The sequence below is a fragment of the Vipera berus genome (genome assembly GCF_964194415.1).
Source record: "Vipera berus genome assembly, chromosome: W".
NCBI lineage: Eukaryota > Metazoa > Chordata > Lepidosauria > Squamata > Viperidae > Vipera > Vipera berus.
In genome coordinates this window covers 68676671-68700621 of record NC_138210.1, presented here as the reverse complement: position 1 = coordinate 68700621, position 23951 = coordinate 68676671, and the positions used below count along the sequence as shown (strand labels likewise).

Below are 23951 nucleotides of genomic sequence, written 5' to 3'. Positions count from 1 at the left end.
TAGGCCCATTCTTCTCTTACTCCCTGCCCCAAGGTCACTCTCTGTGCTCCATCGTGTGATAAGAGAGTGAGCAAACAGAGTGAGATAAAGGGAAAGGGGAGAAATAGGTGACAGTGGACTTTAATTATTAGATTTATATCCGCTTTTATTTTGTGCCACTGAAGGCGGAGTACATCATACTCTCATCTCCTGTTTTCCCCATCGCTGCAACCCTGTGAGGTGGGCTGGACTGAGTCGGAGTGACTGGCCCAAAGTCACCCAACCTGCTTCTGTGCTTAAAGGGGAACTAAAACTCACTGCCTTTCACTTTCTAACATAGCACCTTAATCACAAATTAGGTGGAAAAGTGTGTGTGTGTGTGTGTGTGTGTGTGTGTGTGTGTGTGTAGGAAAGGGAGTATATATTTTGTGTGTGTGGATGGATGAATGAATAGAAGGAAGAAAAGGAAGATGATTGATAGATAGATAGATAGATAGATAGATAGATAGATAGATAGATAGATAGATGATAGATAGATAGATAAATAGATAGATAGATAGATACGTAAAAGGTAAAGGTTCCCCCGCACACGCGTGCTAGTCGTTTCCAACTCTAGGGGCCGGTGCTCATCTCCGTTTCAAAGCCGAAGAGCCAGCGCTTGTCCGAGGATGTCTCCGTGGTCATGTGGCCGGCATGACTAGACGCCAAAGGCGCACGGAACGCTGTTACCTTCCCACCGTAGTGGTCCCTATTTTTCTACTTGCATTTTTTACGTGCTTTCGAACTGCTAGGTGGGCAGAAGCTGGGACGAGTAACAGGCGCTCGCTCTGTTACGCGGCACTCGGGATTCGACCCGCCAAACTGCCGATCTTCTGATCAACAAGCTCAGCGTCCTAACTCACTGAGCCACCGCGTCCCTAGATAGATAGATAGATAGATAGATAGATAGATAGATAGATAGATAGATAGATAGATAGATAGATAGATAGATGATAGATAGATGATAGATAGATAGATGATAGATAGATGATAGATAGATGATAGATAGATTGATTCAATTTAATATTAGGGGTACAGAAGAAGTTTAATATGAAAAGGGGGATTAACAAGAGCTCACTTAGAAAAAAAAATCCTTTTTTCCTTGGGTAGGAATTTTCAAGATGCCGTTAAGAAACATGTGGAATGGGGGGGTGTCTTAAAATGAACCCCCTCAAAGCACTCTCCAGATTCCCATGTCCCATTTCCTTAACATGCAGATTAGCCAAGGTGAAACTAATCAAGCCTGACCTGATTTAAACTTTAATGGGGTTATGTACTGTTATCTCCCACCAATCCTGCATTGAGAATGCACACCCATGGGCAGAATTGCTGAGAGAGAGAGAGAGAGAGAGAGAGAGAGGGAGGGAGGGAGGGAGGGAGAGAGAGAGAGAGAGAGAGAGAGAGAGGGAGGGAGGGAGGGAGGTGGTGCAATTGAGCACGAGATACGGTGATGGGGAGGCGAGCTCTGTGCACAATAACACACTTGCATATTAGTATGTATATAGGACCTTGACGGGTTGTTGTTTTTTGGTGCTGTCCTTTTGTGTGCACCTTGGAGCTCGCCGCCAGTCGAGTAGCTTCAGCAAAACGACATGCAATGAATGAGATGAAAGAATGCAAAGGAGCAGCCGCTGAGGAGGGGCAAAGCCCCCCTCCCTCCCTCCAAGGAGCAAGGGAAGAAAAAGGCAGGCTGGATGGATGCTGGTGTCTGGCTAGCTGGCATGAAGGAGGAGTGGGGGGGGGGAAAGTACTGGCAGGCCCCAGCTCCGCCTCTTTTCTCCCCTCCTCCTCGTGCCCGTGCGCTGGAGCCGAGGAGGAGGAGGAGCTGCTGCTGCTTTTCCAGGCTGGGTAGGATCCGGGATCCCGCTCGGGTTGGTGGGAGACCTTGAGGGCAGGCGGGAGGAGAAAGAAAGCGCGGCGTCCAGCGGAAAAGAGGAAAAAGGGGGGGAGGGAGGGAGGGAGGGAGAGGAAGGGGCAAAATGCAGATGACCAGCGGTAAGCCAGGGAAATTGGAGCCTCTCCCTGCCCCCCCCCCCCAGCATACTGGGTGGAGGCATTGGGAAGGAATGGTGCATACGGATTTTCTTCTTCTTCGTGGGGCGAAGGGGAAGAAGGATGTGAACGACAGCAGGTGGGGTTGGGGTGGGGGGAGAGGCCGGCATTTACCTGCGGCCCTCCCTGGCGAAGGAGGGGAGAGCAGCGTGGGGGGGGGCAGGGGCCGAGAGGGAGGAAGAGACCCCCCCCAAGAGGGAGTGACAGGGCATCCCTGTGGAGTGGACGAGGATTAAGGGCAAGGAAGAGGAGGAGGAATGCGGGGAGGATGCCTGGGCTGCAGGTGGGAAGAGGAAGGGGGCTGGGCAGAGGGAGGTGGAGTGTGGAAGTAACTGCCAGGTGGGGAGGAGGAGGAGGAGGAGGAGGAGGAGGAGGGATTAATATACCTCCCTTTCCCTTCCTCAGCCCCCCCACCCCAATGCATTGCCATGAAAATTATGGAAATATAGAGGAGAGAACAGCCCTGCAACTGGTTACGAGAGAAAAAGCTGGTGCGGTGAGCAGATCAGCACAGGTTTTTGGTTTTTGTTGGGGGTTTTTTTTTGGGGGGGGGGTTGTGTGGGACCAGGCTTAAGGGGGAGTGAAAGGGGAATATTTGTAGCTCAGGGTTGAACTGAGGGGGGGTCCTTGGTTTTTCTCGCAGACGCTTCGTGAGCCCAAACTAGGTAACGTCAGTGGAAGTTTGGGAAGCAAAGAGAAAAATCATAACATCTAGGCAGGCGGTCAGCCGGAAGGACATCCAAAAGGCCGAAGAAATAACTCGGGTGTGTTTGTGTGTGTGTGTGTTTGTTTGTGTGTGTCACAGTGGGCTTCAGAATGGAGAGAGGTAGCAAGCTTTGGACTCCAATGGGGAAGGGCGGGATCTGCTTGTTTTCCTGTCCAAGGCTGTTCCGGATCCCTAGATCACACTGGTAGGGGTGAGGGGTCGGTTCCCAACTCTGGCCTGTGAGGTGTGGAATCCCGTTTGTTTTATCCGCTTGAGGTTATTTCGATCCACGAGACTTGGACATTTGAGAAGCTTCCCCAGGTCTGGTCTCAGATTAAATCCTCATCCTCCATAGCCAGCGGGGCCAAGATCCTAAGACAATTGGGGGGGGAGAAAAAGTATTTAATTCTGAGGAATGTTAGGAATAGTGTTTCTAAACCTCTCGCCTTCTTTACCTCTCACCCACGAGATCAGTCATGATTTAACGGTAGCATGCAGTTCATTTTTTTATTTTTTTTATTTTTATTTTTAATTCCATTTATATCCCGCCCTTCTCCGAAGACTCAGGGCGGCTTACAAGCTTAGCAGTAGCCTTCATTCTGTGTATATGCCTGCTTATTAGGGCTTTCACACACACACACCCCAAGCGGCATTATTACAAAGTCAGCTTAATTGCCCCCAACAATCTGGGTCCTCATTTTACCTACCTCGGAAGGATGGAAGGCTGAGTCAACCTTGAGCCTGGTGGGATGCGAACCTGCACTAATTGCAGGCAGCTGGTGTTACTTAAGGAGGCATTAGCCCACTGCTCCACCAAGGCTCAGGAATTCTGGGAGTTGAAGTCCATGAGTCATAAAAGAGCCGAGGTTGCCTACCCCTGTCCTAGTCCAATCCCCTGATCAGGATTAGGACTAGGAGATCTCAAAAGTTCCGTCCAACTCTGCTATCCTGTTCTTTATTAGCCAGGTGAAAAGCAAATGTTTCCACCTTTTTGCAGACGGGACATCCTTTGTAGGCCACGTGGGACCTGAGCTTTCCCCTTTTTTTTTTTACAGTGGCCGGTTTCATGCTTGAGGTTAGGGGTGCCACACACGTAAAAGAAGAAAGAGATTGTGATATGGCCCAAAAGCTTTTTTTTTTTTTTGAACAGACACCTTCCTATGAAAAAATAAAAATCTCAGGTTCCAATTCTAGTAAAAATAAACGAATATATATATATTTCTTCCCTGAAACACTTTCTCAGCCTTGCAAGTTCCATCTCAAATGTTGAGTTCCATTGCTATAAAAAAAAAAGTAATCCTAATATTCCTGGATAATATCCGTAAACTTTCTGTTCCTTGCTTCAACATCTTTTCTGTAAATTCTCTAACAATGGACACTGCAAGGACACTGGTTTTACAGTTTTGAGTAAACTGAGTGACTTTGTCTTAAGAGCAACATTTTTAGAACTCTTGTTCCTGCTATTTTCAAATGCAATGGGCAGGAAAACTAGACGGAGTTCTGCTAGTAAGATTTGCAATAGTTCAGCAAGTTTCCAGTAGTTCTAACATTAGTGATTAAAAGCCCCAAATTTCCTCCCAGCAGTAGAAATTAAGAAAACCTTTGCTTGAAAATCTTCTGTTCTCTTCTTCTGTTGGTGAACTTTGTAATAATAATAATAATAATAATAATAATAATAATAATAATAATAATAATAATAATAATAATAATAATAATAATAATGAGGAGGAGGAGGAGGAAGGGACCTTGGAGGTCATCTAGTCCAACCCCCTGCTAAGGCAGGAAACCCTATACCATTTCAGACAAACGGTTGTCCAGTCTCTTCTTAAAAAGCTCCAGTGTTGGAGCATTTACAAATTCTGGAGGCAGGTTGTTCCACTGGTTAGTTGTTCTAACTGTCAGGAAGTTTCTCCTTAGTTCTAGGTTGCTTCTCTCGTTGACTAGTTTCCATCCGTTGCTTCTTGTCCTGCTTTCAGGTGCTTTGGAGAATAGCTTGACTCCCTCTTCTTTGGGGCAGCCCCTGAGATATTGGGTCACTGCTATCATGTCACCCCTCACCCTTCTCTTCATTAAACTACACATACCCAATTCCAGCAGCCGTTCCCTATATGTTTTAGCCTCCAGTTCCCCAATCCTCTTTGTTGCTCTTCTCTGTACTCTTTCTAGAGTCTCGACATCTTTTTTACATCGTGGTGACCAAAACTGGATGCAGTATTGCAAGTGTGGCCTTACCAAGGCATTGTAAAGTGGTATTAGTACTTCACGTGATCTTGAAACGGAGAACAAAGTAGATTTCAGAAGTAGTATATAGCTAACTTTGATTTTTTTTTAAAAAAAGGGACTATTCATTTATATTATGTTTTCTCCCAGAATTCATTCAAAAAGTCAGAAATAAAATTCAGCCCCTATCAAGTTAAAATACACCATTTTCAATACTTCTGCTTGTATTAACTAATTTTCTGCATGTGGAAAGATGGTACATATGGGAGAGACCGTGATTTTTTAAATTGCAGGGCTTATTAGCTTTTCGTGTCCCAAATTGTCCATGGAAGCTAGATAAGATACAGTTATATCAAAGCCATCATTTCTACAAATATATTTAGTTGGATATAACTTCCCTGCATTGAGCATTAATCTCTTATGTATCTACAGGTAGTCCTTGACTTAACAACTGTTCATTTAGTGACCGTTCAAAGTTGTTGTTGTTAGCTGCGAAGTCGTGTCCAACCCATCGCGACCCTATGGACAATGTTCCTCCAGGCCTTCCTGTCCTCTACCATCTTCTGGAGTCCATCTAAGCTCACGCCTGCTGCTTCAGTGACTCCATCCAGCCACCTCATTCTCTGTCGTCCCCTTCTTCTATTGCCCTCGATCTTTCCCAGCATTAGGCTCTTCTCCAGTGAGTCCTTCCTTCTCATTAGGTGGCCAAAGTATTTGAGTTTCAGCTTCAGGATCTGGCCTTCTAAAGAGCAGTCAGGGTTGATCTCCTCTAGGACTGACCGGTTTGATCGCCTTGCAGTCCGAGGGACTCACAGGAGTCTTCTCCAGCACCAGAGTTCAAAGGCCTCAATTCTTTGGCGCTCAGCCTTTCTTATGGTCCAGCTTTCACCGCCATACATTGCAGCTGGGAAGACCATAGCCTTGACTATACACACTTTTGTTGACAGGGTGATGTCTCTGCTTTTTAGCGTGCTGTCTAGATTTGCCATGGCTTTCCTCCCCAGGAGCAAGCGTCTTTTAATTTCCTGGCTACAGTCCCCATCTGCAGTGATCTTGGAGCCCAGGAAAATAAAATCTGTCACTACCTCCATTTCTTCCCCATCTATTTGCCAGGAATTGAGAGGGCCAGATGCCATGATCTTGGTTTTCTTAATGTTTAGTTTCAACCCATGTTTTGCACTCTCCTTCTTCACCCGCAACAAGAGGCTCTTTAGTTCTTCTTCGCTTTCTGCCATTAGAGTGGTATCATCTGCATATCTTAGGTTGTTGATGTTTCTTCCGGCAATCTTAATTCCAACTTTTGATTCATCTAGCCCTGCCTTTCTCATGATGTGCTCTGCATATAAGTTAAATAGGCAGGGCGACAGTGTACAGCTTTGCCGGACTCCTTTCCCAATTTTGAACCAATCAGTGGTTCCATGTCCAGTTCTCACTGTTGCTTCTTGGCCCGCATATAGGTTTCTCAAGAGACAAATAAGATGGTCTGGTACGCCCATCTCTTTAAGGACTTGCCACAGTTTGTTATGATCCACACGTTCAAAGTTAACAGCACTGAAAAAAGTGACTGTTTTTCATACAACTGCTGCAGCATCCCCATGGCCACATGATCAAAATTCAGACACCTGGCAACTGGTTCCTATTTATGATGCTTGCAGTGTCCTGGGATCACGTTGATCCCCTTTGGTGACCTCCTGACAAGCAGAGTCAATGGGAAAGCCAGATTCACTTAACAACCACGTTACTAAATAACTGCAGTGATTCATTTAACAACTGTGGGAAGAAGGGTCATAAAATCGGCAAAACTCTCTTAACTAATGTTTCAGTTAGCAACAGAAATCCTAGGCTCAATTGTGGCCGTAAGTCGAGGACAGCCTGTATATCTTCAGGGGAGGGGGGAAACATTTCCTTGCCTTCCTGTTTTTCTTGATGTATACGTATTATGCAGTCCAGATTTTATCTGTGATACTATAAATCGGAGAATATTGGAAAATCTTCGAGGAACACATTGGCATTTGCAAACATAGCTGTTTGTAGCCCTTGCTGAATTTCTCATCCTTTCTTTGTTTGAATGACTCACACAAGAAAACATCACACAAATTCAATAATAACCAAACAGGTTGGGGCAGGAGAGCAACAAAAATTGGAAAAGAAAATAAAGGGGGAAAAACCTTTGCTAATTATGACAGCATCAATTGTGTTGTAAAATTATTATTTTTTTTGGGAAAATTGCCATTTTTCCTAAACAATAGGCAGTCAGCATAATACGTCCATAGCTGTCTATAGTGGCCTGTTCAGAAGTTTTTGCTTCTATTTTTTAGACCCTGAGGAATGAACTTTTGGATTACCCATAGGGCATTATAATGTAATAAACTTGACATATTTGGGAGATTTTCCTCCTTTTGTTTAATAAATCAGATGACTCTCGTTTGTTCAAAGAAGATAGGGTTCATAATCAAATTGTAGAGTTATAGTAGAGGTTCTCGTATATTAGCATCAGATACTGGAATAAAAACTTGGCAGAGATCATGAACAATCACTAGTCCTCAACCATAATTAAGCCCAAAATTTCTGTTGCTATGTGAGACATTTGTAAGTGAGTTTTGCCCCATTTTAAAGCTTTTCTTGCCACAGTTGTTAAATGAATCACTGCAGTAGTTTTTTTTTTAATCCCATTTATATCCCGCCCTTCTCCGAAGACTCATGGCGGCTTACAATTTTAAGCACAAATCAATGTGCTTAGCAATAGCCTTCATTCTATGTCTATGCCTGCTTATTAGGGCTTTCGCCCCCCCCCTCCTCCCCAGCGGCATTATTACAAAGTCAGCTTAATTGCCCCCAACAATCTGGGTCCTCATTTTACCTACCTCGGAAGGATGGAAGGTTGAGTCAACCTTGAGCCTGGTGGGATGCGAACCTGCACTAATTGCAGGCAGCTGGTGTTACTTAAGGAGGCATTAGCCCACTGCTCCACCAAGGCTCTTCAAGTTAAGTTAGTAACCCGGTTGTTACATGAATCTGACTTCCCGGTGGACTTCCAGAAGGTCGCAGATGGAGATCGCATGACCCCGGGACACACTGACCATCATAAAAATGAACCGGTTGCCAAGCATTTGATTTTTGGTCACGTGATCATGGGGAAGCTGCAAAGGTCGTAACTATTAAAAAAAAAAGAGAGCATAAGTCACATTTTTCAGTGGAGTTGTAACTTTGAACGATCCCTAACTGAACTGTTGTAAGTTGAGGACTGCCTGTACTTAACTTACCTGAGAGATTCAGCAACTTGATTTGGGATCTTGTGACCTCCGTATGTTATTTAGAGCATTTTTGGTTCTTTGAAGAAATTGAGATTGAATATAGAATTCTCAGCACTGAATCATTAAAATGTCCAGCAGCTCCCAGGATTTTGGTGGGAAACAATCATGGATATTAAATCCATATCATCCTTTAAAGCAGTGTTTCTCCATCCTGGCTACTAGAAGATGTATAGACGCCAACTCCCGGAATTTCTTCGCCAGCCACGCTGGCTGGGGAACTCTGGGAGTTGAAGTCCACACCTCTTCAAGTGGCCAAGGAGTTGACTTGAGAATTCTGGGAGCTGAAGTCCAGAATTTCCTCACTAGCCACACCGGCTGGGGAACTCTGGGAGTTGAAGTTCACACATCTTCCTGTGGAGAAACACTGCTTTAAACTATTAACGTTCCTTTACGTTTAATTTGTCTATTTCAATAAGATGCTCAGGTTGGCTTTTATTTTAATTTCATGTTGGTTTAGTCGGCTGCTTGGTGCTTCAGGACAGGCCTCTTGACAACTTGTGATTTACTAGGCAAAACATTCGTCGTGATCTAAATTATAGGATTGGCCAGATTAAAAAATAAATAAATCTCCCTATCTCTTTTTTTTTAAACAGTCCAAAACAGGCAACCAAAATGGAAGAAGGGCTTCTGAATCCCTAGCTGGGACGCCCGCTGTCTTGGATGGAAGAGCGGTGTCTGTAGGCTGGCTCTGTTTTTATCTGATGAGCTTATTTCATTGGATATATAAGCCTGACTGCTTGGGGAAACCGCAAATCTCATATTTGGTCAAGGTCTCCATTTGTCCTATAGTTTTCAGACTGGAGGAGGAAGTCAACTTGTCCAACGTTCTGAGTGGAGATGGTAGAAACGAGACTTGGTCTACCTTAATTTCCTTTTCAGCAGAAGCTACTTGTGTAGGTGCCACAAATTTCTGCCTCATGGTGAGACACCGTAGAACACCGTCTTCTTTGATCTGCGAAAGCTTGCTTGCACAATTTGAGCAAAGTCGCAAGCTTTCAAACGGCAGTGTGCGTGATGCACAGCCTTTGACATAATCGCCGGTGGCCCATTTTTCCCCCTCTAATGACAAGAGGCCGTGTGCTCACCTAATAAATAGCAAAACATCCACACATGAATATACCGCACTAACAAAAATAATGGGTAACTCTTAAAGAGAAGTCTGAGATTATAATTCAAGTTCATCAGCTGCATTTCTAGGAACTGTGATTTGTGTTGCCTTTTTTCTTCTTCTTGGTGAGCTCAGCCTTTATTTGGGGGGCATTTTACACGACAGTGAGACCAAGAAGTGATTCCGGCCATGTGCCCTTTTTGCGATTCTGGATACAGCAGAGAACATATGCAGGCAGAAATCAAACCAAGATACACTAGAAGTCAAGTTTATTGCCATACCAGAGTTTGGAAAGCATCTGTTTTGCAGGATCCAACTTGGGTTGGTCTTTTGAATCCCGGAAGATTAAACCTCCAGTCCTGGTGACCAACCCAGATTGGATCCTGTAACACGTATATTTGCCTTCATTGGTGAGCATATATTTTAAAATGGTGAGGCACAGATTAAGTCAAGTTATCTTGATCGAGTGCCTGGAAGTCTACAGAGGTTAATGCCAGTTTGAGCTTTTGAGACGTCGTTCGAAATCGGACTGCCGTTACTGAAAAGCTATTCTCCCTTATACAGGTGGTCCTAAATCTATGACCACAGTTGAGCCCCAAATTTCTGTTAAGTGAGTTTTGCCCCATTTTATGCCTTTTCACAGTGGTTAAGTGAATCTCTGCAGTCGTTACATTAGTTAGCACGGTTGTTAAGTGAATCTGGCTTCCCTGTTGACCTGGCTTGTCAGAAGGTCGCAAAAGGGGACCGCATGATCCTGGGACATTGGAGCCGTCACAAATAGGAAATATGTTTGAGTTTGGATCATGGGGATGCCACAAAGGCTGTAACTGTGAAAAATGGTTGCAAGTCACTTTATTCGGTGGCTTTGCAGCTTCGAGCGGTCGCTGAACGAACTGTTGTAAGTCGAGGACTCCCTGCAGTTTGCTTTTGCATTCTTCCAACATTTTTCCAACCTCCCCGCCTAGACTAAATCTCTTGAGATTGGTTTCCCATTCAGATCCAGCCATGCTTAGGTGTTTTTTGGTTTTTTTTTGAGATAAACTGGTGTTAGCTCGGTATTTCTGTTTTTATGACATTTAGGGCTTTGAAAGTAACAGCAGTTAATGTAGAAACCTTTTTTAAATTAGGTCCAGAAACACTGGCAGCTGTTACTGATGTCCCGTGTATCTGTATCTGTGCCAGAGCTGGCTCAGGAATTCTGGGAATTGGAAGTCCACAAGCCGTCAAAGGGCCATCGTTCCCTACCCCTGATCTATGTAAATCTTTAAAAAGGGGCTCCTGTCATGCATCCTGGGGTTCCCATTATGTAATTGGCTGATCTGCTTTTCCTGCAGTTTGTAGTGAACTTGCTTTGAGGAAGTGAGAAGTAATAGCAGTGAAATTGCTGGTTCAGTTCAGAGACGCAACATCTTTGCTGGCTCCCAAACATCCGAACTATTTCCTCCTCTTACGCAGAGCCGGTAGCTTAAAAATACAACATTTATTGTTTTTTTAAAGGGGGCAAACACATTTCTGGGGTTGATTTAATTCAAAACCAAACAACCCGCGACCACTGGGTTATCGTTTCAGAGGTATTTCCTTACCAGATTCTTCAAGGCCTTCCAACAGTGGCAGAGCTTCTAATGTCCGTGAAAAGTTTTAAAAATTCTTTCAGAAACGAAGAACTTCTAACGTACACTCTTCCCTGGAAAATAAAATCGGGACAGATTCAGAGATGTAGCTGCCTAGAAAGTAACCCTGGTTGAACTGTGGAACGCAGTCAAAACAGCCGCGCTGGAAATATTTTATGACTTTATCATGTCATCAAATGTTTTATAAAATTTGACAATTATGAGAGCCAGGGGGCCTTGATCTTCGACGCGTTCTGCAAGTTGGCCCATTTCCTTACAAGGCACCATTTTGCCCAGTTAAGGGTTACAAGACACAAGAGTTTTAGTAGAATATAGATGTGCTGCCGATTGAAAGCTGAGTCAGCACCTGGAATTAGAAATATATCCTGGAAAGTGTCGTTGGGGTATGCTTCTCTCATATTGCTGTTCATAGAAAAGCACCCTGCCTGTTTAATATTGGATGGAATGAGAGTTTTTCTTCGTTGCAAATGACACTTGTTAGCTGCGAAGTCGTGTCTGACCCATCGCGACCCTATGGACAACAGGCCTTCCTGTCCTCTACCATCTTCTGGAGTCCATTTAAGCTCACGCCTCCTGCTTCAGTGACTCCATCCAGCCACCTCATTCTCTGTCGTCCCCTTCTTCTCTTGCCCTCAACCTTTCCCAGCATTAGGCTCTTCTCCAGTGAGTCCTTCCTTCTCATTAGGTGGCCAAAGTATTTGAGTTTCAGCTTCAGGATCTGGCCTTCTAAAGAGCAGTCAGGGTTGATCTCCTCTAGGACTGACCGGTTTGATCGCCTTGCAGTCCAAGGGACTCGCAGGAGTCTTCTCCAGCACCATAGTTCAAAGGCCTCAATTCTTTGGCGCTCAGCCTTTCTTATGGTCCAACTTTCACTGCCATACATTGCAACTGGGAAGACCATAGCCCTCACTATACGCACTTTCTTGACAGGGTGATGTCTCTGCTTTTTAGTGTGCTGTCTAGATTTGCCATGGCTTTCCTCCCGAGGAGCAAGCGTCTTTTAATTTCTTGGCTACAATGACACTTAGTGGGGACGTAGTCAAGATGCCTAGACTGCAATAGCAATAACACTTATATACACAGAGCTTTATAGCCGTCTCTAAGCAATTTACAGTGTCAGCCTATTGCCCCCAACAATCTGCGTCCTCCTTTTACCGACGACCTGAGAAGAATGGAAGGCTGAGTCAATGACAATGATAATACCGTGTTTCCCTGAAAATAAGACAGGGTCTTATATTAAGTTTTGCTTATTTTCCGGTTAGGTCTTATTTTCAGGGAAATACGGTACTAAATGCATCAGTCTTGCTGACAGTCTTAAATGAGGCTTATTTTGGGGGGGTGGGGCTTACATTACGAGCGTCCTGAAAAACCATGCTAGGGCATATTTTCCGGTTTGGTTTTATTTTTGAGGAAACACGGTCACACTTAGACTTACATACCGCTTCACAGAGCTTTACAGCCCTGTCTAAGCAGTTTACAGAGTCACCATCTTGCCCCCGACAGTCTGGGCCCTCCTTTTACCGACCTCGGAAGGATGGAAGGCTGAGTCGGCCTTTATCCGGTCAGGATCGAACTGCTGGCAGTCGGCATACTTAGCCTGCAATACTGCATTCTAACCACTGCGCCACCCCGACTCATATACAGATAGTCCTCGACTACAGTCGAACCCCAAATTAAGTGATTTTTGCCCCATTTTACCAGCTTTCTCGCTACAGTTCTCCAGTGAATCCCTGCAGTTGTTAAATTATTAACACTGTTGTTAAGTGACTCTGTTTCTCCCGTTGACTTTGCTTGTTAGAAGGTCGCAAAAGGTAAAATCACCTGGCCCCAGGACGCTGCGACCGTCATAAAATGTGAGTCGGTTGCCACGCCTCTGGAATTTTGATCGCGTGACCCTGTGGATGCTGCAGCGGTTTTGAAGTGTGAAAATCGGTCATAAGTCCCCCCCTTTTTTTTTTGGAGTGCCGTTGTAACTTCAAACGGTCACTAAGTGAGCCGTTGTAAGTCGAGGACTACCTGTGTCTTCTTCACGCAGCTGATGATTAAGCTGTCATTCCCGACCGACCGCTTCCTTGAGTGTCCTCAAGACACTCAAGTTTTGAAATCGCCGTGTTGAGCAACAATTCTAGTTGTAGGAGGAATGAGTAGAAAAGGCCTCGGTTTCCATCTCCTGCTTACTAGCACCCATAACCGTCTGTGAGAAACAAAAGCTGGAATTGAAGGAGCCCAGGGCTAATGAGGTGAGATGTTCTTAACCCATCCTTTCTTCTTTTCCAGCCCGTCCCGGACAACGTGTGCGTTCCTTCATGAGGCGGAGCCCGCTTGATTGAGACTCTTGGAGAAAGGAAGAGTGCTGTTGGCAAAAGGACTTCTTCGTCACCTCCTTTCTCCAGCCAGGGAGTTAGATTCTTCTCCTTCGGTCATGGCTGACCCCATCATGGACCTCTTTGACGATCCCAACCTCTTTGGCCTGGACTCATTGACCGATGAGAGCTTTAACCAGGGCGCTCCGGACCCCATTGAAGAGGCCTTGGGGCTTTCCGGAGCGAGCCTGGACTCCTTAGCGGGGGGCTCCAAAGACCAGCAGGTTGCCCCTCAGACGGAGCCCTCCCAACCAGAGACCCTGCCCCTCCCCAACACGCAACCGGAGTCCGTGACCGATCTGCCCCAGCAAGATCAAGCAGGGCTCCTGCAGGCCCCTCAGGATCAGGAGGTTCTCAGCCAGGGCAACCCGTTCATGGGGGTCTCGTCAGCCACAAACACCTCAACGGTTGCGCCCTCTTCCTCAGCTGGCGGTCAGCAAAGCGCCGGGCCCCCTCCAGCCCCCAAAATTGTCATTCTGAAGGCCCCGGCGGGAAGCTCCATGACCGGCGCTCATGTGGCCCAGATCCAAGCCCAGCCCATTGGGGCAGCCAACGGGGGCAAAGTGACCTTCGCCAAGGTCCTGACGGGCACCCCCTTGCGGCCCGGGGTCTCCATTGTCTCAGGCAATGCAGTGCTGGCCACCAAAGTCTCCCCTGGAGCCGGGGCCCCAGCTACACTCCACCGTTTGGTGCAGCCCGGACGTCCCGTCAAGCAGCTAGTCCTGCAGCCCGTGAAGAGCCAAACCGGAGGGAACACGGGAGCTGCTCCTCTCAAACCTGCCGTCACCCTGACCTCGACGCCAGCCCAGGTGAGCATGCAGTTCTTGCAGGTGAGGATGCAGCAGCTTCGGGGTTCAACACTTGGGAACCTAACCTGGGTCTTTTCCAAGGACTTCCGAGTCAACAAGGCTCGCGGTCTTGGTTTCCAGGGGAATTTGAAAAGGCAGATTAGGAGGAAACCCAGCGGAACTCTGAGCAGAGCAAGTGGGCTTATGTTCTTCTTGGGCAGGGGTGTCAAACTCAGTTTCATTGAGGGATGCATCCCTTTGGGGGCGGGGTGGGGGGGCACGGCCAGCACAACATCACTTGCATGGGGGGGAGGGGGGCGCCAATGTAGGGCTGGGCAGGATCCGGCTGTCACAATCACGTCCTCGGATAGAAGCAAACACGGAACTCCAGCAGGAACGTGTGACAAAACAAAGGTCGCTTTATTCAGCTCCAGTGGAAACAAAGTCGGCGTTGGTAGCACATCGCTCCCAACACTTACATAGCCGTCAGGTACGAGGGCTCCGCCCTCACACCATAGACCAACATCCGCCCACACATCCATATAAACCCTCCTCCCCCCCCTACAGTTCCTTTTGCTGCTATCCCCTTTTCCTGCTATCCCCAGACGCCATCCGCACGGGTGTGTGTCAACCCGCCTCCCCCCTATCCGGCATACCGCCTCCAACCAGGTAAGTACGCCAGGTAACCCCTACCCTGAACCCCAGGCGCCCAACCCCACCGCACCCAGCCACACCAGGGGATCCGCACCCCAAACCACCCTCCGCAAACCCCAGGAAGTCTGGTCCCGCACTTTGGAACAGCTGTTCGGCGGCAGACCTGGCAGGAGGGTCCGGTTGCTCAGCCGCGTCTGCCTGGGTCACGGAAAGCAGCCTGCAGGCGGCCGAAGACCCAGGTCTCACCCGGCGGTCGGCAGGCCTGGCAGGAGGATTCGTCCGGTCTGCCGCGCCTGCCAGCATTCCTGGAAGCAGCTGGCAGGCGGCCGAGGACGCAGGGAGCAGCTGGCACTCGGCAGGCTCGGCCGGATGGTCCGTCTGCGCAGACGCGGCCGCCCTGAGTCCCGGAAGTGGTTGGAGGCCGGCCAACGTAGAAGGATGACCAGGAAGGACGACAACAGCAGAGAAAACGGGCGAGCGACACGGCCACCCGGCACGGAGACTGCTCGAGGCCAGGGAGGAAGAAGGCGCAAGGCCGGTGCGCGAGGCCGCCCCCCCCACGGAGTGTCGGGCCCACGGGGCTCGACACCGGCAGTCTCCGGCGGAAGGGGAGCGGGACTGGGGCAGGCTCCAGCGCCTGGTCCACCAGAGGAGCCTCGCCATCCCTCTTGTGCCACACGGGGCCCTGAATGGCGGCACGGGCAGTCTGGGGCCCTGGGTGGTGGAAGGCAGGCACCTTGTCCGGCCCTTGAGCCTCCAGGGTGCCATGACCCTGGAGCCCAGCCCAGCTTTGCTTCTTCTGCGTCCAGTGGGTCGGATCACGTGCCTTCCACCCCTAGTGCCTCCGCCTGCCGCTCGGAGGGCCAACCCAGCGGCCTCAGCGCTCAGACCAGAGTGTGCCGGCCAAGAGGCGGCTAAGCAGCCGGTGGGTCGGGGCTGCTGTTGGGCACCACCGGGCCCCTCACGCTCGGGTGGGCCAGGGTGGCAAGGGCCAGTCCCTCACCCTCTCCGGGGCAGCCCCACGCGCTGGAGGTGGGCCCATCGTGGGCCAGATCCAGCCGCGGGCCTTGAGCTTGACATGTCTGTTCTTGGGTGGGGGGGGGAGATTCCTAATATCTCCCCTAGTTGGTTTTTCCTACATTCTGATGGCAACCTTGCTTGTCAGAGAAAGGACAGGTGGTCCTCAACTTGAGCCCAATATTTTTTTTTTCCTAAGCAAGACATTTATAAAGAGAGTTCTTCGCCCCCGTTTGACGACCTTTCTTGCCGTGGTTGTTGAGCGAATCACTGCGGTTGTTAAGCTAGTAACACGGTCGTTAAGTGAATCTGGCTTCCCCCGTTGACTTTGCTGGTCAGAAGGGGATCAGTTAAACCCACCCCCCGAGCATACTGCCTGCAATGGTCATAAATAAGAGGCAGATGTCAAGCATCTAGATTTGGATCACGGGGCCATGGGGATGCCACAACAACCGTAAGTGTGAAAAACGGGTCATAGGTCGCATTTTTCCGTGCCGTTGCAACTTCGAACGGTCACGAAATGAACTGTTGTAAGTCGAGGATTACCTGTAATTTGAGATTTACTAGGAATACAGAAACGGAGGCAGTTTGTTTTTTCCCCCCTGTCTGTATAATCTTCCCAAGCGCTCATGTAGTCGGGATCATCTTTTGTGTGTGTGTGTGTGTATGTATGTATGTATGTTAAATGCTTGTTAACTATTTAGATTAGGCCCCAAACAAGGGACAAATCTTTATTTCCTGTTTCGGCCTAACCGAAGGCCATCTACAGGCAGTCGTCACAACAGTGACAGCTCATATTTGTGTTAGCAATCTAAAATTTACGTGTGTGTGTGTGTGTGTGTGTGTGTGTGTGTGTGTGTATGCATGTATGTATGTATATATGTATGTGTGTGTATATATATGTAGGTATGTATGTATATACGTATATATACATACGTGTATATACATACGTGTATATATATACATACGTGTATATACATACGTGTGTGTATATATATATATATATACATACGTGTATATATATACACATACGTATACACACACACACACACACACACACACACACACACACACACATATATATATATATATAAAATATGGGACATTTGCATTCCTTAAAGTCTGCTGTTAAAATTTTAGCCTGGTCCTCCTCTTACCTGCTAAAAAATATAAAGCGTCTTCCCTGTTAAGTAGTAGAGGTAGCGTCTTCCCTGTTAAGTAGTAGAGGTAGGATTGTAACCTCATAGCAGCTGGTATAGAAAATATGCAATGGGTCCACCTACCTATACAGGTGGTCCTCAACTTACGACCAGAACTGAGCCCAAAATTTCTGTTGTTAAAGCGAGCCGTTTGTGAAGTGAAAAGTTTTGCCCCGTTTTGCAATTTTTCTTGCCACCGTTGTTCAGTGGATCCCTGCACGTCGATAAGTTAGTAACCCGGTTGTTAAGTGAAGCTGGCTTCCTTCGTTGACTTTGCTTGTGAGGAGGTCGCCAAAAGGGGATCGATCGCTTGACCTTGGGGCACAGCGACCGTGTCATAAATGTGAAGCTGGGGGCAAGCACCTGAATTTTGATCGCGCGACCCACGGGATGTTGCAAAGGTCGCACTTGGGAAAAACGGGTCACAAGTCACATTTTTCAGTGCCGTTACAACTTTGAACGGTCGCTAAATGAACTGTTGTAAGTTGAGGACTTCCTGTATCCTGTCAGTCAAGGATGTCAGCTGGTAGCAGGGTCTTTTCTGCAGTGGCCCCTGCTCTGGGAATTATCCTTTCCTCTTGAGATTAGAATGGCCTCAACCCTTGCTCGCCGTTCATAAAACTCTTAAAAAACCTGGGTGTTTTCCCCGAGCCTGGGCTGGTCGGTGTGCTGAGGGCCCTTTTTCTTGGATTTATGGTTCACTGGCTCGGCAGCTTTTGCTGCTGTGAATTTTTATTTTGGATGAAATACAGGTAGTCCTCGACTTGACAACCATAACCGAGGCCAAAGTTTAAGTCAGCAAGACTTGGCTTAAAAACAATAACTGTGAGAGGGATCTAGTGGAGGATCGCTTGACTATGAGCCAGCAATGTGCAGCAGCAGCCAAAAAAGCTAACACAATCCTAGATTGTGGGTGCTGTTGAGAAATAAAATAATTTTAGGATTTGAAGAGCGTGGTCTGAGGTTTGGATGGCATGGTTTTCTGTGGTACAGTAAAGTTAATGTTGGTAGAAATGTTAAAAACTACTGTGTTAAAGGTAAAGGTTCCCCCGCACATGCGTGCTAGTCGTTTCCGACTCTAGGGGCCGGTGCTCATCTCCGTTTCAAAGCCGAAGAGCCAGCGCTTGTCCGAGGACGTCTCCGTGGTCATGTGGCCGGCATGACTGGACGCCAAAGGCACACAGAACGTTGTTACCTTCCCACCGTAGTGGTCCCTATTTTTCTACTTGCATTTTTACGTGCTTTCGAACTGCTAGGTTGGCAGAAGCTGGGACGAGTAACAGGCGCTCGCTCTGCTACGCAACACTCAGGTTTCGATCCGCCAAACTGCCGATCTTCTGATCGACAAGCTCAGCGTCCTAAGCCACTGAGCCACTGCGACCCATATTGAGAGTACGGAATAAATGTGAACGCAGAATGTTCCCAAAAACTCTTTTTATGTGTCTTGTGCTATGTTTATTTTTTCAGACTAGAAACGGTAGGTGCAAAAATAGTTAACTTAGGTAGGATATAAGGTACGCGTATAGGAATATAAAATGAAATCCAGAATAATTGGCTGCAGAGCGATTTACTTTTCAGTGGATTTTGTACGCACGGCTAAGAAGAAGATTCAGCCTAAGATAACAGGACAGACATTTGGAATTGAACAAGAGGCAGAATATGGAATTGCATTCTGTACAAATGATGAACGTGTGATGCCCAGAATGTATAAACTCTCCATGAAATATGAAATGGAGGAGAAAACGGGCTGAGAATTTTGGACATAACGTATTGCTGAAACAGTGGGAAAACCTGTGCTTGAGATGATTGAAATCCCCACATTATTATAACTTGAAATAGAATGTCTATAAATTATGTACTGTTGGTATATGACTCCAGAAAAATTAGCCAGAATGTAATAAGGGTACTTCAAATTTAGGTTGGAAATACGTGCAACACAAAGGGTCCTTTTGTGATGCCTGGTGAACTTGTAAAAAAAAAAAAAGGTTTCCAATGTATACACTGTTACAAAAAACATTCAACTGAAACCTGACCTTTTCTTGTTGGGATTAATGGACAAACACCTAGAACAAAAATTATTTTTTATATATGTGATCACCGCTGCAAACAACGGTATGCACAACAATGGAAAGATTCTAAAATACCCACCACGGAGGAACAAGTTGGTGAAGATGATAAAACTCGCCCAAAAAAATTGGTAAAAAGTAATTTGTTTGCCAGGGGAAACATCAACATTGCATTTATTACTGACTGGAAACTGCTCATACAGGTAGTCCTCAATAAAGGTAAAGGTAAAGGTTCCCCCGCACATGCGTGCTAGTCGTTTCCGACTCTAGGGGCCGGTGCTCATCTCCGTTTCAAAGCCAAAGAGCCAGCGCTTGTCCCAGGATGTCTCCGTGGTCATGTGGCCACCATGACTGGACGCCAAAGGCGCACGGAACGCTGTTCCCTTCCCACCGTAGTGGTCCCTATTTTTCTACTTGCAATTTTACGTGCTTTCGAACTGCTAGGTTGGCAGAAGCTGGGACGAGTAACAGGCGCTCACTGTGTTACGCGGCACTCGGGATTCGACCCGCCAAACTGCCGACCTTCTGATCGACAAGCTCAGCGTCCTAACCCACTGAGCCACCGCGTCAATATACAACCCCAGTTGAGCTCCAAATTTCTACTGCTAAGTGAGACGTTTGTAAAGTGAGTTTAGCCCCATCTTACGACCTTTCCTGCCACAGTGGTTAAGTCATTCTGGCAGTTGATAAGTTAGCAACCCGGTTGTTAAGTGAATCTGGCTTCCCCCATTGACTTTGCTGGTCAGAAGGTCACAACAGGGGATCGATCACGTGACCCTGGGACACTGCGACCCTGATAAATACGAGTCCGTTTTGAACACGTGACCATGGGGATGCTGCAGTGGTCCTAAGTGTGAAGAAATGGTCATAAATCACTTTTTCCCAGTGCTGTTGTAGCTTCAAATGCTCATTAAATGAACTGTTATAAGTTGAGGACTTCCTGTAGACTTTTTGTTCAACAAAAAGTATGAACTTGTGATTTATGGATGTGAAGATGAAAAAGGGTAGCTTATGGAAGTAAAAAATTATGTAACCTGAGAGAGAGAGAGAGAAGGGAAAATATCAATGCATGTATAAAGGTAAAGGTAAAGGTTCCCCCGCACATGCGTGCTAGTCCTTTCCGACTCTAGGGGCCGGTGCTCATCTCCGTTTCAAAGCCGAAGAGCCAGCGCTTGTCCGAGGACGTCTTCGTGGTCATGTGGCCGGCATGACTAGACGCCAAAGGCGCACGGAACGCTGTTACCTTCCCACCGTAGTGGTTCCTATTTTTCTACTTGCATTTTTACGTGCTTTCGAACTGCTAGGTTAGCAGAAGCTGGGACGAGTAACACTGTTACGCGGCACTCGGGATTCGACCCGCCAAACTGCCGACCAGCGTCCTAACCTACTGAGCCACCGCGTCCCTAATGCATGTATAACCATTGTCAAAAAGACTGGAAGCTGTTTCCTATAATATTTTTATTTTTGTATTTTCTTACTCACTATTTCCCCTCATTTCCTTTGGTTCTTTTGTAATACTCGTATTGCTTTTCGTCTTCTTAAAAAAAGAAAATTCAATAAAAATTATGTCCATGGAAATTCTCAGTCATCCAGGCCATAGCTTTATCCCAAAGGTGCTTTTTTCACGAGGCAACTGGACTTTCTTGTTTTTCTTTGAAGACGTTTCGCTTCTCATCCAAGAAGCTTCCTCAGCTTCAGAGCTGAAGAAGCTTCTTGGACGAGAATTTAATTTAAATTTAATTATGGGACTTATATGCCGCCCTATCTCCCGAAGGACTCAGGGCGGCTAACAACAATAAAACAACAATAATACAAATATTAAAAGAGATTAAATTTACAAAGCCCCACTAAAAACCAATAAAAATTAAAACAAAATTAAAACCCCCGTCTTCAGTCCAGGTCGGCCAGTTGGAAAAGGTATGTCTCTAGGTCGCGACGAAAGGACCGGAGATCTGGGACCATCCAAAGTTCTTGGGGGAGCTGATTCCAAAGGGCAGGCGCCCCAACAGAGAAGGCCCTCCCCCTGGGGGTCGCCAGCCGACATTGTCTGGCTACGGCACCCTGAGGAGACCCTCTCTGTGTGAGCGCAAAGGGCGATGGGAAGTCGTTCCCGGCAGCAGACGGTCCTGTAAATATCCCGGGCCTAAGCCATGTAGGGCTTTATAGGTAAGAACCAGCACCTTGAACCTCACCCGAAGGGCAACCGGCAACCAAGGCAGCACACGCAGGAGGGGTGTAATATGGGAGTATCGGGATGCTCCCATCACAACCCGTGCGGCTGCATTCTGCACCAGCTGAAGCCTCCGGGTGGTCTTCAAGGGCAGCCCCATGTAGAGAGCGTTGCAGTAATCTATACGGGAGGTGACGAGTGCATGAGTGACCGTACGTAAGGCATCTCGGTCCAGATAGGGGCGCACCAGGCAAGCCTGGGCAAATGCCCCCCTGGCCACGACTCCTATATGATGTTCTAAATTGAGTCGTGGATCCAGGAGGACGCCTAAGTTGCGCGCCCTATCAACGGGAGGCAACACCTCTTCCCCCATAACCAAAGATGGTAAATCTTGGACAACACGAGATGCCGGTACGTAGAGCCACTCGGTCTTGGCCGGGTTGAGTTGGAGCCTGTTCTTCCCCATCCAGATTCGTACCGCTTCCAGGCAACGGGACATCACCCTCGAGGGCATCACTGGGTTGGTTCGGAGTGGAGATGAAAAGCTGGGTATCCTCAGCGAAACGTCTTCGTAGGAAAACATGAAAGTCCAGTTGCCTCCTGAAAAAAGCACCTTTGGGACAATAAAAATTACATTAAAAAAAAATAGCCGGTTCAGGCTGTGGTTCTAAAGCATTGTTTTTCAACCACAGCAACTTTTTAAGATGTGTGAACCAGCTCCCCAAATTTTCCCAGCTGGGTAATTCTGGGAGCTGAAGCCCGCCACATCTTAAAAATTCCTTAAGATTGTGAAACTTTGCTCCGAGGCCTATACCTGACTTGTTTGAAAGCTTCCCAACAGCGTTGTTGTTGTTGTTGTTGTTTTCATTTAAATAAAGGTGTTGCATTTCAAATTCCAAACCATCTGGGAGGCTACAGCCTAGCCTTTTCTGACATGCCCATATGTTCAAGCACAGGGAGATATTTTGCAGATTCCTTAGGCAGCCCTTTGCCACCGCCTGCTTCCCCTTAAGAGTTCTGTGTGCGTCATTGTGGGAAAGACGAGACCCCAAAGTTTGTGTATGTAGCCTTGGGATGGAGGGTAAGGAGCTGAAGTTTACAGTTGCAGGACTTTTACTGGCTGGGCTGCTCAGTCAAAGCATTCCGCTAAAGGAGAGCTTTTAAATTTGCTTTTTGTTGAAGCGAAGATGATAAGAAATCTCTTTGTGTTCCTCTGGCTTAGGCAGTGAAGCTGGTGGTAGGTGGTTGTTGTTGTTGTTGTTGTTTTTAAAGGGTGCCTGTACGTGTGCGTTTACGTGCACCTGCATACAGATAGCCCTCGACTTACGACAGTTCATTTAGTGACCTTTCAAAGTTACAAACAGAACTGACCGAAAGTGATTTATAACCGTTTTCCAGAGTTTTGGCCGTTGTGGCGTCCCCCCCCCCGTGGGTCATGTGATCAAAATGTGAAGGCTTGGCAACTGCTTCGTGTTAGTGACGTTTGCAACGTCCCACGATCATGTGATCGGACCTTCCGACAAGCAAAGTCAGTGGGGGAAGCTGGATTCATTTAACGACCAGGTTACTAACTTAAGCACTGCGGTGATTCACTTAACAACTGTGGGAAGAAAAGGCGCAAAACGGGCCAAAATTCATTCAACTGCTTCACTTAAATGCAGAAAGTTTAGGCTCAATTGTGATTGTAAGTTGAGGACTGCGTATGTATGTATGTATGTATGTGTATATGTATCTGTGTGTATATATATTCCGTCGAAACGTTGCTCTTATACCTTCAATTCTACGTGGGGAAAAAACCCGAATGACCAAAGATCTACGTGTGTGTGTGTGTGTGTGTGTGTGTGTGTGTGTGTGTGTGTACACAAACACAGAGAGAGCCACACAGACACATATACACACAGACACACATATACAGTGCTTTTTTTGTAAAAGAAAAAGGTGCCGGGAACTCACACATCATACAACCCACCTTGCCTACCCTACAAGGTTCCATCCAAAAAAGGTGCCGGAACTCCATTCTGGGCATTCTATGACAAAAAAAGCCCTGCACATATATATGTGTGTGTGTGTGTGTGTACACACATATGTATATGTGTGTGTGTATATATATATATACATACACACACACACATACACACACACACACACACACACACACACACACACACACACACATATATATATATATATATATATATATATATATATATATATATATATATATATATATATATATATATATGTAGGTCTAGAGTCTCGGGTTTCTTCCCACGTTCCTTTCATCTTCAGAAAGTTGTGGCGACGTTTCGACGAACTCCCATCCGTCATCATCAGGCCGGAGTATTCCTCCTGCTGCTTTCAGGAGCAATGCGTGGTCTGTCTGTTCCTTTCCTTCCAACTGCCGGTGGGGCTGTGCTATATATATATATATATATATATATATATATATATATATATATATATATATATATATATATATATATATATATATATATATATATATATATATATATATATATATATATATATATATATATATATATATATATATATATATAGCATGTGTGTATATATATATATGTGTGTTTGTGTGCGTGTATCTCCCTCTTTTCTACATATGGAATTTAAAGCAGTGAAGTATTTTT

The 23951-nt window shown here is 46.6% G+C and overlaps 1 protein-coding gene across 4 annotated transcripts in view; it reads left to right on the top strand.

Moving 5' to 3' along the window:
• The first annotated feature begins 13374 nt into the window (after positions 1–13374).
• Positions 13375–23951, top strand: part of LOC308676236 (chromodomain-helicase-DNA-binding protein 8-like) — an 81108-nt gene continuing 70531 nt past the window's right edge. For 2 of the 4 annotated variants that reach the window (XM_081342052.1, XM_081342050.1), the window contains exon 1: positions 13375–14221. In XM_081342052.1, coding sequence (XP_081198178.1) covers positions 13472–14221 — 750 coding nt within the window. In that variant the 5' untranslated portion in view covers positions 13375–13471. Of the gene's footprint in view, positions 14243–23951 lie in introns of all 4 variants that reach the window. The other 2 variants (XM_081342051.1, XM_081342049.1) reach the window with 1 other exon arrangement.